General features: G+C 50.3%; 2 protein-coding genes across 4 annotated transcripts; one reads left to right on the top strand and one right to left on the bottom strand.

The window, feature by feature from the left end:
* Positions 1-550: 550 nt before the first annotated feature.
* Positions 551-6119, bottom strand: b9d2 (B9 domain containing 2). 2 transcript variants are annotated; one of them, XM_088627896.1, is made up of 5 exons: positions 6003-6119; positions 4268-4606; positions 2410-2501; positions 2163-2288; positions 551-1360 (listed from the first exon to the last, which is right to left on the bottom strand). In XM_088627896.1, exons 3-5 carry the CDS (start codon positions 2495-2497, stop codon positions 1047-1049), a joined length of 528 nt encoding a protein of 175 aa, XP_088484022.1. In that variant the 5' UTR covers positions 2498-2501; positions 4268-4606; positions 6003-6119; the 3' UTR covers positions 551-1046. The 2 variants fall into 2 exon arrangements, with proteins under 2 accessions (XP_088484022.1, XP_088484024.1); XM_088627898.1 differs by having other exon boundaries at positions 2410-2498.
* LOC148672279 (cyclin-dependent kinase-like 1) lies at positions 6050-16326 on the top strand. Of its 2 annotated transcripts, none has more exons than XM_088627895.1 (10): positions 6050-6190; positions 7182-7354; positions 8915-9033; positions 10191-10263; positions 10763-10853; positions 11458-11658; positions 13378-13460; positions 13556-13612; positions 14770-14910; positions 15161-16326. In XM_088627895.1, exons 2-10 carry the CDS (start codon positions 7187-7189, stop codon positions 15254-15256), a joined length of 1029 nt encoding a protein of 342 aa, XP_088484021.1. In that variant the 5' UTR covers positions 6050-6190; positions 7182-7186; the 3' UTR covers positions 15257-16326. The 2 variants fall into 2 exon arrangements, with proteins under 2 accessions (XP_088484021.1, XP_088484020.1); XM_088627894.1 differs by having other exon boundaries at positions 8912-9033.
* The last annotated feature ends 246 nt before the right edge of the window (positions 16327-16572 follow it).

The raw sequence follows: 16572 nt of genomic DNA, 5'->3' as shown, positions 1-16572 counted from the left end.
ACTGCACATAGATAATTCCTATTGCACTATCTTCCCCTGCACATGTCCTCTCAAAGACCTCAAACACATCCTTCCTTCCTTTTTCCACAGGACTACCCCACACTGCACAGAACAACAGGAGACAAGACACACTGAAACAGGGGGATACAAGAACACAATGAGTTACAAACTCACACTGTTAAACACAAATCCACTGAGTCGCACATTATAGTACACACTCTCGCACTCAAACACAAAAACACTGACACTTGTGCACAAACAAGCCTCCCACACCGAGATACTGAAAGAGAACACATCTCTCTTGCCCTACGCAGAAGAACCATGCAGAAAGATTAAGACAATTATGAGGAATACAATCATTCAAAACAATAAAAACAGGTTAGTAAAGAAAAAAGATGACAATCATGATATATAGTAAGTGGAAAAAGATGAAAGGAAAGATGGCAAAGAAGAAGATAAAGGTAAGAAGCAGCAGCACAAGAGCCCTCAAACAAGAGGCACAAGACCTCATAGTTTCATTTACTGACCCACAATTAAACATCGGAGAAACTATGGAAAACCAAACTTTTAATATATGCGTTTTTAAAAAAAAATGAAGTAAAATGGTTTCCAACTCTAAAACACAATACATATATAAAAATATACAAAAGTCACGCTGGGTTCAAATACAAAAATTCATTTTAACAAAGAATGGGATTAGTTTCATTGCGTGTGACTGTCAACGTGTTAATGGGAACTTGTATGAGAGATGCCATTCCAAGACTCAGCCTGCCCCCTTGTGGCAGAGCAGGGGTAGAGCCATACTTACAAAGAGCATGATACCTGTCCACACACAGCAACTGTTTCCCCTCTTTCCCTGCTGAGGTCCAGAACTGGACAGACCTGAGAGCAGTCCTGAGTTTTCCACTGCAGACAGCTCGCAGCCTGCTGGCCTCCTCAAGTCCTCACATCCCCTCCCATTCTCTCTCTCGTTCTCCCTCTCGCCCCACACACCAAACCCTCTCTCAAACCTTCCCCTGCGCTTCCCTTCTGCCTCTCCTCCTCTCTCAGCTCTCTACTCCGTAGCGGTCGAAGTGTCTCAAGACGATGCTCAGCTCCAGGTCCACGGTGCCCGAAGCCACCGTGTGCAGTCTGTAGCGGTCTGCCCCAGTGTAGATGAGGTCAGGGGAGCGCAGCTGTGGCCCCCCTCCCACGAAGGTCTGCACCAGCCTGTCCTGCCAGGGCCCCAGGGGCCGCCAGGTGCCGCAACGCAGTCGGTGGTGCCCAGGGCTGGAGGGCACGTGGCAGAACCCATAGCCAGCCATCTGGCAGCGGCCAAACGAGTCCTGGTGCCACACCTGCAGGTGCAGCTTGGGCCACCCTGGCAGACGGAGAGACAAAGTTCAAGTCAAACTGTTCTTTCCAGATGGAGTAAAAAAAAAAAAAATCAAAAAAATCCAGGTCAGTGCAAGTCTTCCATTCACCCAGATGGATATTTCTTCCCCATAACTGAATTCTGCAAACCCCTCGTTTTTCATAGGAACTACAGTATAACCCTTGACAGTGGGAGTCAACGTTAGCTTGTCTTCATCCATCCAAGAAACAAAGAGCAAGGGTTAACTCTGCTGAAACTGCAGTTCAGAATGCTTGACGTCACTGTACAGCACATGTGAAAAGATGCGGTCCTCTCGCAGTAAAAGGGAGGCCCACTGCAAAGTGTGTGGACACCCTGAAAACATCAGTACAGAAACATCAGCTCTGAGCTGGAGACAACATACTGTAAGGTGAAATTGATCTTAAAAAAAAGTGTGCTCAATAAAAATGGCAATTTTATGCATTCATAAATCAAACTCTGGGCCATTTCAGTTCACTGTTAAATACAGCGCAGAAACCATTAACCAAAGGAAGAAGGTTTACATAGATGTGCATTAAAATGAGTCAACTCGACAGATGAACAGACAATGTGCTGTAAGGTATGATTACAGCTGTGGGGCAACATTTATGTTGTTTTTTTCCAAATCACAGAGACTGAGAGGATAGGAAGAAAGGGGAAACAGAGAGAGAAAGGAGAGGAACAGAATGAGAAACAGGAAGAAAAGGGGAAAGACAGGAGAGAGGACAGAAAGAGAAGAGAGGTAAGCAACTGAGACAGGGAAGAGGGAAAGAGAAGGAGGAGGAAGTACCTTGCAGTCCCTTGGTGGCAAAGTGTAGGTCTATGGGATGGCTCCAATAGGCCACTTCACCAATCTGGGGAGAGTCCACCTGTGTCTGCCCTTCCCTCAGCCCTGACAGCAGGCGCCATGCCCCTCCTGCAACACACACAACACTGTAACGCACGTGCACTGTGTCCTCACTGAGATAAGGGAGGACATCAAATCATTGAAGGTTTAGAACTGAGTGAAGGTAGGCCTGATCATGGCTGGTGAATACCTGTGTGGACACCCCACTTGCAGAAGAGGCTGTTCTGAGGGAAGCCACTGGCCCCCACAATCTGGCCTATAATGTGCAGCTCCGCCATCCTGCTGAGAGAGAAACACCCTTACACACTGGCAGACACAAGACACAACAGAACACCGTTACACACTGGCAGACAGAAGACACAACAGAACACCGTTACACATTGGCAGACACAAGACACAACAGGACACTATTTCACACTGACACTGGAAAGATAAATGAAATACAGGTACTGTCAAAACATTTAAGCCTGTATACAAGTAAAGCAAAAAAAGTGAATGATACTGTATACGAAATACACTTCACAGGTAAGGTAGATTGTTCTCATTATCAGCATCATCTTGTAGCAATAGCCATCTATTCTGCCATCTCGTCACAGGTTTACGGACACCCTCATCTTACAACAATGCTGGCTGGTCCCTGAACTGTTCCGGCACCGAGACCAGCTGTCAGTGCTAATGATCTGACCTGGGAAATCATACCTCACCTAAAAGCTGCCGCGCTGAGGAAGAAATCAGATCACAGAGGCAAAGAGCACCATACTGCAATGTGAGAGAGGACTACACTGCAGTGGGCACTGGCCAGGGTTATTTTAGAACAGGAGCACCCATAACCTTGTGAAACATGCCAATGGATTTCTATTACATGCATAGGGAACAATGGTGATAAATCAAGGTCATATAATTGTTAGGTTACAAACAAGATGAATGTGCTTCCCCTTCGTTTCCACTTGTTCGCTTGTTTTGCTCTGTTGATTCTGAAGACATCCAATGGGCTGATGTTCTCAATGGCCCGGAGGATTTTAAACACCCGAGTCAGTTCCTTCACCTTTGAAGAACGTTCATTGGATGATCAATTCACAGACTCACTTAATTAACTTGCTCTCATATTGAGCCCACTGAAGTGCTGGTCTGTATGTCTGGAAAAACATTACCATCACGCAGGGGGACCGGTGGATACCGGCAGATTAAACCATGGAACATGACCAAGGGGACACACACTGTACTGTATGTAAACTATGCTGAAACGCTTTAAGAGCATAGAACAAACGCTTCTTTAGCCAAAGGATTGTAGGTGTCGTGGGAACAAAAAAAGCTACCCAGCCTTGTTGTTGAAACCATTTCACAGACGTCTTTACTAAAACGATTGGATAAGCTCCTTGGATCAATTAATAACCATCAAATGGGCTAGATGGCCTCCTCTTTTGTAATGTAATCTTTATAATATTATTGCTGATCTTCTTATGTCTAATCTGTCTAATGTTCTTATCACACTGCTCAGATTCAGTGCAGATGCATCCTCAAAGCTGCATTCTTTGCTTCTTTCAGGCTACTCTGTTGTTACAAACTGGAAAATAATGATTCAATTTAATTTTAATCACTCTGAAATTAAGTTGGGAGTGAAAAGGGGAAGGCACTTGTGGTAGGATGCTCTTAACTCACGTTTTAACGCATTTTATAGTATGCTGTTACGAACCCATTGTTAATAAATCACACACTATGCACTGTGATAGAAATACGAGCTGTTTCCTACTGGCAGGCGCGTCAAGTTACTTGCAGAAAAAAATCAGGTGTTTGATCCTTGTAAAATAATAACACCAGAAACCTGGAAAAGGGTGTGAAATAACATTTTATTCTACTGTAACATCACACCGTTCCGTTATCTGGCACAACCTAGACCAGTCTGTCCAGTTACCAGATAGTAAACAATGCAGGTGCTGTTTCAAGCGGTAAAGACGCTCTCGAGATTGTATTTCATGTAATATAAAAAAAAAGCTTTATAGAGTGATGAGACACCTCACGACTTAATCCCGAAGACACCGAAATTTTACCTTCAATCCTCCCGGTGCTTTCCAGGTTTGTTTTACTTCATTAATCAAATTAACTTTCCTTGTTTACATTCAAGCGGCGGTCTCCAGGGCTAGAGAGGCGAGTCCCCGCCACTTCCTTAGCAAACCGACACCGGGCTCTGCCATTGGTCCTTGATGTCACGTGGTCCCGGGCTCAGGGTTTTTTTTTTTAAGGTAGTCGGGACGCCGTCGAACCGCCGTCCGGGAAGTACTGTAATTACAGGTAAAATGAAATGAGTTGATCTGACCAAACAATCGATCAATGAGAGCTGGCCCAAAACCAGATGGTACCACGAGGATCAAGTTCCCATCGATGAGTTACTGCAGTTAACACCCGTGGGCTCTTTATCGATTAATGACCCACCCCGGTGCGTGTTCTCCACGCAGGCGTGCGTGGAGACTGACGGACCTGCTCGAAATATCGCCCTGGACCTATGCCGTTTCCCCTGAGTGTGTACGAAGTGTCATTGCTCCATTCATCTTATAACTGGCACACATAAAGAGTATCGCAGTGGAACAGTACAGTTCTGACACACTGCGCGGAACGGTACTGATGTGTACTACATTACACGGATAAGGAAAACGAACAGTTAGTGCAGTATTGTGGCACAGTGCAGAACTGTGCAGTAACAAGTCGAAAGCCGTTAACTACAATCGGTACAATCAATCGTTTAACACTGCCGGCAGGCGGAGCCCTGGTGCCACTTTCCGAGCCCTGCGACGACTCCTTTCGCCGTATCCGAGTCGGTGATACAGGTTTATGATAATGTGGACTTGTAAAGGTTATGCAGAAGTAATATGAAAACTAAAAATACATGTGTAAAACCTGAAAATCTTAAGTTATTTCGGACAGAAGGCGCTTAATAAAGGTAGTGTACGTGTACACTCTTGCCAATTTGTTACTACAGCGACTATTGCTACAACCGCTCCTGCTGCGGCTACCGTGAGTACCACCGCTACAGGTGTTAAAACTATCGCTGCAGTTACTACGGTCACTAGTACTAACACTGTTGTGTATACTACTAATACTGCTGCTGGTCCTGGTGCTGTCGCTACAGCAACTAGTGGGCCTATCGGTACTGCTTACAACAACCCAAATTGCAGCTACATCTGTTGCTGACTTATTTTCCCGTAAGCTGCCCCTGAATTGACGGGGAGGGAGAGAGACGAGCAGACTGTTTTCACACGCTACGCCGAGGGCCTGGGGTTTAAGAGTTAGGACAGAGAGAGAGGGGGGGGTTTGTGAAAAAACTTCGCGTGGAAATGCAGGGGTAGGCAGCCGCGGTTGAGAGCGCCCAGCCGAGAAATGAGCTCGGGCCGCCGCTGTCTTCAACAGGTGACGCCCGGCGGAGTGTGCGGACCAGGCGCCGCGATAAATAAATAAGCACTCGGGCGGAATGAGAGCGGCCCGTAACCAAGGCGCTGCGTGGTTCACAGGACAACCGCACACATACACACACACACAGCCGACACGAGAACACAAACACGGAACTCGCACTCGCGGAAGGGAAAATACATTCACGCACAAAACAAAAAACAACCCCACGCAGGATCGGCGGCACGACCGCAAGACGACGCGGGCGAGCCACGGCCTCCCACGCCAAAGCTGAAGGACGGGCGTTCATAGAGCAGCCAGAGCGCTGAGGAGGTTCTTTCCTTTGAAAGCCGATATATGAGCATACTGCGACTGGCGAGATCACGGGTACACTCCCTGTACATTAAGGGGAAGATGGATACGCAGACAGACGAACAGAAACACACGGACGCGGAGCCGGCACACACCGTAAGAGGCGCGCACTGATCTGCACTGAGGAGCGAGGAGGACGAATGAAGAGTCGCCCAGACGCTTTCTAATCTCAAGACAACGTAGACGCAGAAAAAAATTATATATAATCACCTTACAAGGTAAGGATATGTCCAGTGGCCACTGCAGTGTAGGTAAGGATATGTCATTTTAACCATTTACAATGGGGGACTAAAGTAATATACAGTGGAACAGTCCTGTCACAGTAGGAGCTACAGTCCCAGTACAGTAGAACAGTCCTGTAACAATAGGGGCTACAGTCCCAGTACAGTAGAACAGTCCTGTCACAGTAGGAGCTACAGTCCCAGTACAGTAGAACAGTCCTGTTACAATAGGGGCTACAGTCCCAGTGCAGTAGAACAGTCCTGTTACAATAGGAGCTACGGTCCCAGTGCAGGTGAACAGTCCTGTTACAGTAGGAGATATAGTCCCAGTACAGTAGAACAGTCCTGTTACAATAGGAGCTACAGTCCCAGTAGAGTAGAACAGTCCTGTTACAGTAGGGGCTACAGTCCCAGTGCAGTAGAACAGTCCTGTTACAATAGGAGCTACAGTCCCAGTAGAGTAGAACAGTCCTGTTACAGTAGGGGCTACAGTCCCAGTGCAGTAGAACAGTCCTGTTACAGTAGGAGCTACAGTCCCAGTGCAGGTGAACAGTCCTGTTACAGTAGGAGATACAGTCCCAGTACAGTAGAACAGTTCTGTTACAATAGGGGCTACAGTCCCAGTACAGTGGAACAGTCTTGTTACAGTAGGGGCTACAGTCCCAGTACAGTAGAACAGTCCTGTTACAATAGGGGCTACAGTCCCAGTACAGTGGAACAGTCCTGTTACAATAGGGGCTACAGTCCCAGTACAGTGGAACAGTCCTGTTACAATAGGAGCTACAGCCCCAGCACAGTAGAACAGTCCTGTTACAATAGGAGTTACAGTCCCAGTGCAGTCGAGCAGTCTGATGCAACTTGAAAGATTAGCAATATTTCAGGGTTCCAGTTCAGAAGCAGATTAGTGCAGATTAGAAACATGGTGGTCTTTTCATTCTGTGTTTGGCAGCTGCCTCCTTACCCACACCTGTCTCATACCTCCGTGCAGTTGCCATGGAGAAGTTTGAAAAGCTGGCGAAGATCGGCGAGGGCTCGTACGGCGTGGTGTTCAAGTGCCGGAACCGGGACACGGGCCAGATCGTGGCCGTGAAGCGGTTTGTGGAATCCGAGGACGACCCTGTTATCAGGAAAATTGCCCTGAGAGAAATCCGCATGTTAAAGGTACAGGGAGGGGGCGAGAAGGATGAGCCAGGCAGGGCAGAGGGACGGGAGAGGTGGAGAGGGGAGAGAGCCCTGCTGAGCTGGGTCCAGGCAAGAGCTCACTGTCCTGGGCCACACCGACAGCAGCCTGCCTAAGGTCCGCACTGCTCAGGCCAGACACGCGCACACAGCTTCACCCACCAAATCAACACAATCACACACACAGCTTCACCCACCAAATCAACACAATCACACACACAGCTTCACCCACCAAATCAACACAATCACACACACAGCTTCACCCACCCAATCAACACAATCACACACACAGCTTCACCCACCCAATCAACACAATCACACACACAGCTTCACCCACCCGGTCAACACAATCACACACACAGCTTCACCCACCCAGTCAACACAATCACACACAGCTTCACCTGCCCAATCAACACAATCACACACAGCTTCACCTGCCCAATCAACTCAATCAATACAATCACAGCTTCACCCACCCAATCAACACAATCACACGCAGAGCTTCACCCACCCAGTCAACACAATCACACACACAGCTTCACCAACCCAGTCAACACAATCACACACACAGCTTCACCCACCCAGTCAACACAATCACACACACAGCTTCACCCACCCAGTCAACACAATCACACACACAGCTTCACCCACCCAATCAACACAATCACACACAGCTTCACCCACCCAATCAACACAATCACACGCAGAGCTTCACCCACCCAGTCAACACAATCACACGCACAGCTTCACCCACCCAGTCAACACAATCACACACACAGCTTCACCCACCCAGTCAACACAATCACACACACAGCTTCACCCACCCAGTCAACACAATCACACACACAGCTTCACCCACCCAGTCAACACAATCACACACAGCAGCCGAGTATCTGACCAGGGTGAGAGACAGCAAGGTGAAACAGACCCTGATTAAACACAGGCCCAGTGACCACTGCCTGGCCTTAGAAACTGGACACAGACAGACCTGACTGTCCAGAGAGGACAGCCTCAGTGACTACAGCCTGGACATAGAAACTGGACACAGACAGACCTGACTGTCCAGAGAGGACAGCCTCAGTGACCACAGTCTGGCCATAGACACTGGACACAGACTGACCTGACTGTCCAGAGAGGACAGGCTCAGTGACCACAGTCTGGCCATAGACACTGGACATAGACTGACCTGACTGTCCAGAGAGGACAGCCTCAGTGACCACAGTCTGGACATAGAAACTGGACACAGACAGACCTGACTGTCCAGAGAGGACAGCCTCAGTGACCACAGCCTGGACATAGAAACTTGACACGGACTGACCTGACTGAATGTGGAAGAATGTATTGAGTTGTGCTGCGTATGTGAAGCTCTGTGCGCTAATAAAAGTGAAGAGCTCCTGTTTACTCAGTTAAGTCACGGTGAATGTAAATGGCTGGTTTGGCGGGCATCTGTTTCAGCTTATGTTCTTGCTGTTGTGCCCTGTGAGCTGTGTGCCTGGGCGAAGTGTGTGTTCAAGCACTCCTCCCCGTCTGCCCCTGCAGCAGCTGAAGCACGTGAACCTGGTCAATCTGCTTGAGGTCTTCCGCAGGAAGAGGCGGCTCCACCTGGTCTTTGAGTTCTGTGAGCAGACGGTGCTGACGGAGCTGGACCGACACCCCCACGGGTCAGCCTGTCCATCTGTCTGTCCTCCTGCCCGCCTGCCTGTCCATCGGCCAATGTATCCTTCCATCTGCCTGTCCACCCATCTGTCCATCAGCCTGTCCATCTGTCTGTCCTCCTGCCTGCCTGCCTGCCTGCCTGTTCACCCGTCTGTCCATCTGCCTGTCCACCTCCCTGTCTATCTGCCAATGTATCCTTCCATCTGTCCGTCCATCAGCCTGTCAATCAGCTGGTGTATCCGTCCACGTGTCCATCTGTCCGCTGGCCTGTGTGTGTGTCCACCCGTCTGTCCATCTGCCTGTCCACCTCCCTGTCCATCTGCCAGTGTGTCCGTCCATCTGTCTGCCTCCCTGTCCTTCTACCTGTCCATCCATCTGTCCATCTGTCCTTCCACCTGTCCATCTGTCCATCTGCCTGTCTGCTTGTCCGCCTGCACATATCGCAAGGTAAAGCTCCAGAAAGCAGACATGCCTGTGCTGTGTGAAGGAAGGTGGACGTACAGCATGTTCTCAATGATGGCTTTGAATTTGAATTAACTTTTGTACTGAGAACCAGCTGCTGGTGACATCTGGTCTGTCCCGTATTGCTGTGCACACGGAGTCTGATGGCCGTTTGGAGAGCAGTACCACGTCTGTGCTCTGTCAAGTCTGAAGTTCAGATCCACCCCTTCCCAGCATGCCCTGTAGCTCGTAACATGAGCTGCCACAAGGGCTCCATCCCAGTGGAAATAAAGGCCCTCGTTGTCGGGGCAACAGGCCAGCGGTCACCATGGTGAATGGAGGCGCAGGCCATGGTTAACAGGCCGGAGACAGAGAATGTGGCCTCACTCTTAAAGAGACAGAGAGCCCCCAAGTACAGGGGGGCGACTCTGACACACACGAGCTGTAAATCTTCAGTGCTGACAGGAGAGCAAGCTGGGTCTCTTCTCGTCATTTAAAGTCTTCCTCTTCTCTTTGATTTAAATCTTAATTTTAAAAACACAGGAAACGAGTCTTTAATTATTTTTTTTCATTCTGTAGTGACACTTTAATTAGATACGTGTGCGTGTAAGCACTCTCAGCGTTCTCACAGCATTGTGTGAACCTACAGTTGTGAATGGTGGGTGTAAATTAGCCCCCTCTCTCTAAATCTCTTCCTCTCCCTCCTTGTGTGTTTCTCCAGGGTCCCGGAGCCTCAGGTGAAGAGTATCGTGTGGCAAACCCTGCAGGCTGTCAACTTCTGTCACAAGCACAACGTCAGTCCTGTCTGTCAGTCCGTCCTGTCCGTCTGTCTCCCCCTGCTCTGTGTTCGTCGTTGTCTTCCAGGCTGTCGGGCTGGGCGTCTGCCTCTGTCCCACTGTGTTGCTGTCTGTTTCTGAGCCTGTCTGTTGTTGTTTGGCTGTTATGCCTTCTCTGTCTCTTTAGCCTTTCTGCCTCCTAACAGCTGTGTTGCTGTACTCTTTCCATCTGTCTGTAGTTGTCTGCTTGGCGCACTCTCTCTGCATGTCTCAGATTCAAAGAGCCTTATTAGCATGACTGATGCATTAGTGTTTTCAAGCAGTAACAATTAGCAGGGAGTTTACAAATATTTGCACATTTGAGCTGCCCTGTCTGATGCTCAGCTCTGTCAGACCCCCTCTTCTCTCAGCTCCTTCCTCTCCCCTCTGTCTCATTTCTCCTCTCTCTCCCCTTTCCACCTCCTCTCCTGATTTTCCTTCTTACCCCTCACTGTTTTGTGCCCTCTCTCACTCCCAGTGTATCCACCGAGACGTGAAGCCGGAGAACATCCTGCTGACCAAGGGTGGTGTCATCAAGCTGTGTGACTTTGGATTCGCCAGGATCCTCAGTGAGCATCTTTGCTGCCAGTCTAACCACTGGACAGAGGCAGAGGGGCAGAAGGGGAGAGGGGCAGAGGCAGAGAGTTAGAGGGGCTGAGGGAGGGGCAGAGGCTGAGAGGCAGAGGGAGGGGCAGAGGCAGAGAGTGAGGCAGAGGCAGAGAGTGAGGCTGAGGGAGGGGCAGAGGCAGAGGGGGAGAGAGGCTGAGGGAGGGGCAGAGGCAGAGAGTGAGAGGGAGAGTGAGGCAGAGGGAGGGGAAGAGGCAGAGGGAGAGGCTGAGGGAGGGGAAGAGGCAGAGGGGGAGAGAGGCTGAGAGTGAGAGGGAGAGTGATGCAGAGGGAGGGGCAGAGGCAGAGGGAGGGGCAGAGGCAGAGAGAGAGACTGAGGGAGGGGCAGAGGCAGAGGGGAGGGGCAGAGGTAGAGGGGAAGAGAGGCTGAGGCAGGGGCAGAGGCAGAGAGTGAGAGGGAGAGTGAGGCAGAGGGAGGGGCAGAGGCGGAGAGTGAGGCAGAGGGAGGGGCAGAGGCAGAGGCAGAGAGTGAGGCAGAGGCTGAGGAGGAGAGGCAGAAGGACGAAAGCTCCCTGTTGACTCATTCGTTCTGTCCTGTTCACCCAGCCGGTCCAGGCGATGACTACACCGACTACGTGGCGACACGGTGGTACCGGGCCCCCGAGCTGCTGGTGGGGGACACGCAGTACGGGCCCCCCGTGGATGTGTGGGCGCTGGGCTGCGTTCTGGCCGAGCTCCTGGCCGGGGCCCCCCTGTGGCCGGGCCGCTCCGATGTCGACCAGCTCTACCTCATCCGCAGAACCCTGGGTGAGAGAGAGACAGACGCAGAGCGTGTCTGTGCTGTAGACCCGTAGACACGTCCCTGCCGTCTACGGGATCAAGGTTTTGGAAGTTTGTGTGTTTTCTTTTATTTGTATGAGAGAGAGGTTAAAGAGAAAAAAGTTTTAGTTTACCAAAACTCTCTCTGCATGTCTCAGATTCAAACCAAAACTTTTTTCTCTTTAACCTCTCTCTCATACCAATAAAAGAAAACACACAAACTTCCCCAACATGACAATTTTCTCTTTTTTTTGCGAACCAAACAGTTCTATACACATATAATACCGGTGTGGCTCTGTTAAAATATCCCGCAGCCTGCGCCAGACACATCGCAGGGAATATCCTCACACCCAGCTAGCACTGCCCCAGGCACTCTGGAAGCCATTGCTAACAGCAGTGTGGAGCATGTGGCCCACCCTCTCCCAGGAGAATCTTCCTACAGCCATTGAGGAGACGCCTCTGTGCCCCTCAGAGCAGAAACAATTGATCCCTTCCGAATAGCGCATGTTGTGGCCTTTTTGTTGGTGATGCTTGTGTTTGTGATATGGTTGTGTTGGACAGTGTGTCGTGAAATTAGTATTCCCTGGGGGATAATACATTTAGAATTACATTTGTAAGTTTAGTACCACTGAATCCCTCCCCCCCCCCCCACAAAAAAAAATGTTTGGCCTAATAAATACCAGCATGTATTAGGTCATTAAGTCTCTTGCTCTAATAAATAGTGTAGCTATTAAATATAAATATAAAATCACAACTGCAGGTGAATGTAACTCTAAGAGCTGTCAAAACAGGACCACTGAGCTCGTGTTTTTTTAAAGGTGAAGGTGAATTTAAGTTTTCTTTGTGACTAAAAGCACTAAGGACTGTTACAAAGAGCACAGAGGAGACCTTGGTCCATCTGGTCAAATTATAGTTATTTTATGGAAACCAACACCGTTGGCTGTAAATGGCTTCGTTAAAACACATTGATTTCGTTGATCCCTCTGCTGGAGTTCATCTAAGCTTTGCTGGGCTAGCTGGAGTGAGGTGCTAGCAAAATAACTACAGGTGAGGCGATTTTCAACAGGGTGCTGTCGCCACCTACTGCGTGAAGAGAGTAACTGCATGCCGGAGCAGTCCTTAAATAATAATAATTGCTTACACTTATATAGCGCTTTTCACTTTATATAGCTCTCAGTGGGGAGGAGAGCAGAGGGATGAAGCCAGTTCATAGATGGGGATTATTAGGAGGCCATGATTGATAGGGGCCAATGGGAAATTTAGCCAGGACGCCAGGGTTGCACCCCTACTCTTTTCTAGAAACGCCCTCGGATTTTTAATGACCACAGGGACTCTGGACCTCGGTTTTACGTCTCATCCGAAGGACGGCACCTGTTTACAGTATAGTGTCCCCGTCACTATACTGGGGCATTAGGACCCACATGGACCGCAGGGTGAGCACCCCCTGCTGGCCTCACTAACACCTCTTCCAGCAGCAACCTTAGTGTTTCCCAGGAGGTCTCCTCTCCAGGTACTGACCAGGCTCACACCTGCTGAGCTCCAGTGGGTTGCCAGCTGTGAGCTGCAGGGTGATATGGCTTCTGGCATATCTGGCTGGCTCTAAAGACAGAGAAAGACTGCAGGGGGCAGAGAGAGAGCTTAGCTGACCCTGAGCCTCAGGAGACCTCCAGAAGGACCCACTGTGTGTGTCTGACCCTACACCCCCAGGTGACCTCATCCCACGGCACCAGCAGGTCTTCCGGTCCAATGTGTTCTTCAGTGGAGTCAGCATCCCGGAGCCCGACACCACGGTAACGCTCACTGCCGGGTTCGCCCGCCGCGATCTCGGACGCCCCAGTGTTACTGTCCTGATCGATGCTGATTGATACCGGTGGATTGTCCCTAGGAGCCCCTGGAGAAGCGGTACCACAGTGCGTCTCCTCAGGCCCTGGCTGTGCTCAAGGTGAGATAGCCCACGGTGGAGCAGGCCTGGCCCTGTCCTGCTGGGACAGTCTCCTTCCGGACACGACGGCTTCCAGCCACACGCATACGGGGGCCAAACACACGTACCTATAGGTCGCATGTCCATTTTCACTGAAGACACAGATTTCATTTCTGTCTCCCCACAGTATCAGAACAGCATCCCGGCTTCTGCCTCAGCGCAGTGTCAGTGTACAGCAGTGTGTGTATTAACACAGCTCTCTCAGCGCAGTGTCAGTGTACAGCAGTGTGTATTAACACAGCTCTCTCAGCGCAGTGTCAGTGTACAGCAGTGTGTATTAACACAGCTCTCTCAGCGCAGTGTCAGTGTAAAGCAGTGTGTGTATTAACACAGCTCTCTCAGCGCAGTGTCAGTGTACAGCAGTGTGTATTAACACAGCTCTCTCAGCGCAGTGTCAGTGTACAGCAGTGTGTGTATTAACACAGCTCTCTCAGCGCAGTGTCAGTGTACAGCAGTGTGTATTAACACAGCTCTCTCAGCGCAGTGTCAGTGTACAGCAGTGTGTGTATTAACACAGCTCTCTCGGCGCAGTGTCAGTGTACAGCAGTGTGTATTAACACAGCTCTCTCAGCGCAGTGTCAGTGTACAGCAGTGTGTATTAACACAGCTCTCTCAGCGCAGTGTCAGTGTACAGCAGTGTGTATTAACACAGCTCTCTCAGCGCAGTGTCAGTGTACAGCAGTGTGTGTATTAACACAGCTCTCTCGGCGCAGTATCAGTGTACAGCAGTGTGTATTAACACAGCTCTCTCGGCGCAGTGTCAGTGTACAGCAGTGTGTATTAACACAGCTCTCTCAGTGCAGTGTCAGTGTACAGCAGTGTGTATTAACACAGCTCTCTCAGTGCAGTGTCGGTGTACAGCAGTGTGTGTATTAACACAGCTCTCTCAGCGCAGTGTCAGTGTACAGCAGTGTGTTTTAACACAGCTCTCTCAGCGCATTTTCGATTTTCAAGGGCGTTAAGGGCTGTGCACAGATAACTGTCAGGCAGCGGGACACCTGGAGAAGAGTCTTCACCCAGATCGCTTCAGAAACACGCCCAGCTGGACCAAACCGACCCACACAGTAAAAAGGAGTTCTGCCACAGCAGTGGTCAATCTCCCGTCATTCTCTCGGCAGTCGTGCCTGGTGATGGACCCGGCGCTCCGCCTGACCTGCGAGGAGCTGCTGGAGCTGCCATACTTCGAGAGCCAGGGCGGCGAGGAAGAGGGGGGCGCGGGACGAAGGCAGGAAAGGGGCACCCGTCGCAGGGCCCCGGGGGTAAGGCGTCAGGGTCCGGGGATCAGGGTGGGGGCGTGGCAGTCCGGAGGTTACGCGACGCACGAGGTGGTGCGATTTCAGAGCTCCAGTATGAACGCCCCTCGGCACCAGGAGGCTGGGACTGAGGTCTGGAGAGAAGCAGGGGTCAGAAACCCGGGGCTGAGACGCGCACGGAGCTGCGTGGTGCTGCGTGGGAGGTGTCCTGTATCGTTTGTGTTGAGTCGTGTTGCATTGTTTTTCCACCCCCCAGCACCTGCCCCAGCTGCCTGGCAATAACCACTCCCCTGCCCCCGAGGTGAAGAAACAGGTCAAGCACAAGTACGACCACCACCTGCCCAACATCTGAGGCCGAGTCAGTCTGTGAGTATGAGTGTGTGCGTGGGACGAGTGTGAGACTGTTTGCATGTGTGTGTCTGTGTGTCTGTTCCCAGCTGATTCTCTGCTTGATGAGCTGCTGAGAAACCACCCGAGTCCCATCTTCGCTCCGAGCCCACGTGTGCAGCCAGTGACTCTTTTCCTGCACACCTTACAAAGGCCGGAGACTGTGGGAGTGTGGCTGCTGGCCTCCTGTTGGTAACTTGTGTTCCAGCGTCAGTGGGGGAGGAGCGGAGTTGTGCCCACCTCCAGTGAGTGGAGGTGCTTGACTTGGGCAGCAGCCTCCGTCCTACAGTAGAAGATGCTGTACGGGGAAGGGTCTACTGCTGGCCTGCTCTGTCTCGTGGCCCCTGGCCCTGCTCAGACGTACTCGGACATCGGTCGAGCTGGCCCTCACTCTGCTGTAAGGCACCACGGAGCTCGGCCACGGAGCTCGGGCCAGGAGCAAGCGTTTTGGAGGAAAGCAGGTCCTGCCTCTGTCGTGTCCCTCGGGCCGGCACGCAACGCGGGCCATAAGGGCAGGCCCGGTCCACCAGCAGGAAGCGGTTCTGAAGTGGGAAGGGTGGACAATGAGGAAGAACTGGTTCCAGATTGTAGAACAAACTGAAGTACTTTCTGAAGTACAGCAGTCAAAGCCTTGTAGCACTTCAGTGCACAGAAGAGTGAGAAGCACACAGCGACAGGGGACCTTGCAAGGTAGCGTTCTGGACTGTCAGAAGAGGTCCAGGAATAGAGAACCGGGCTACCAGGCCTCCACTGCTGTGGATCTGCTGTGCTGTATCAGTTTACTACTTGTCTTACTCTTCAATAATATAGAAATTTCTCAGTTCTTACACTGGAATTTCTGTAGAATCCAGATTCTGTAGAATCCAGTATGTTCTTACATTAGGTGGTAAGACAGGAGAAAGCTTTTAAATGTATATAATATGTTTTATATATGATGTGATGTACTGTATAATTGTCAATAGTTATATATGTAAAAAATGTATATAGCAGTGTTAACACATGGCAGATTCTGCAATAAAGAATCCATTTCTTCTGCCTGGTTGTCCTTTTCTTGGAAATATGATTTTCAGAACTTAAAGGACCTCAGAGAAACTTTAAATATCTTTTTCAGTGCCATGATTTAAGATTGGATGTGACTGCGATGCTCAGAAGTGGGTAACTTCTGCCACACTGAAACACGCCTGCCCACACAATCGCACTACTGGTCTGTTGTACCCCCTAATTAGCGTATCGTTTTGTACGTCGGTTCCACGCTCACTGATATCCAGACATCCCTCAGGG

Source organism: Lepisosteus platostomus, chromosome 4, assembly GCF_059453375.1.
Source record: "Lepisosteus platostomus isolate fLepPlt1 chromosome 4, fLepPlt1.hap1, whole genome shotgun sequence".
NCBI classification, from domain to species: Eukaryota; Metazoa; Chordata; class Actinopteri; order Semionotiformes; family Lepisosteidae; genus Lepisosteus; species Lepisosteus platostomus.
This window is presented reverse-complemented; position numbering and strand designations above follow the sequence as displayed.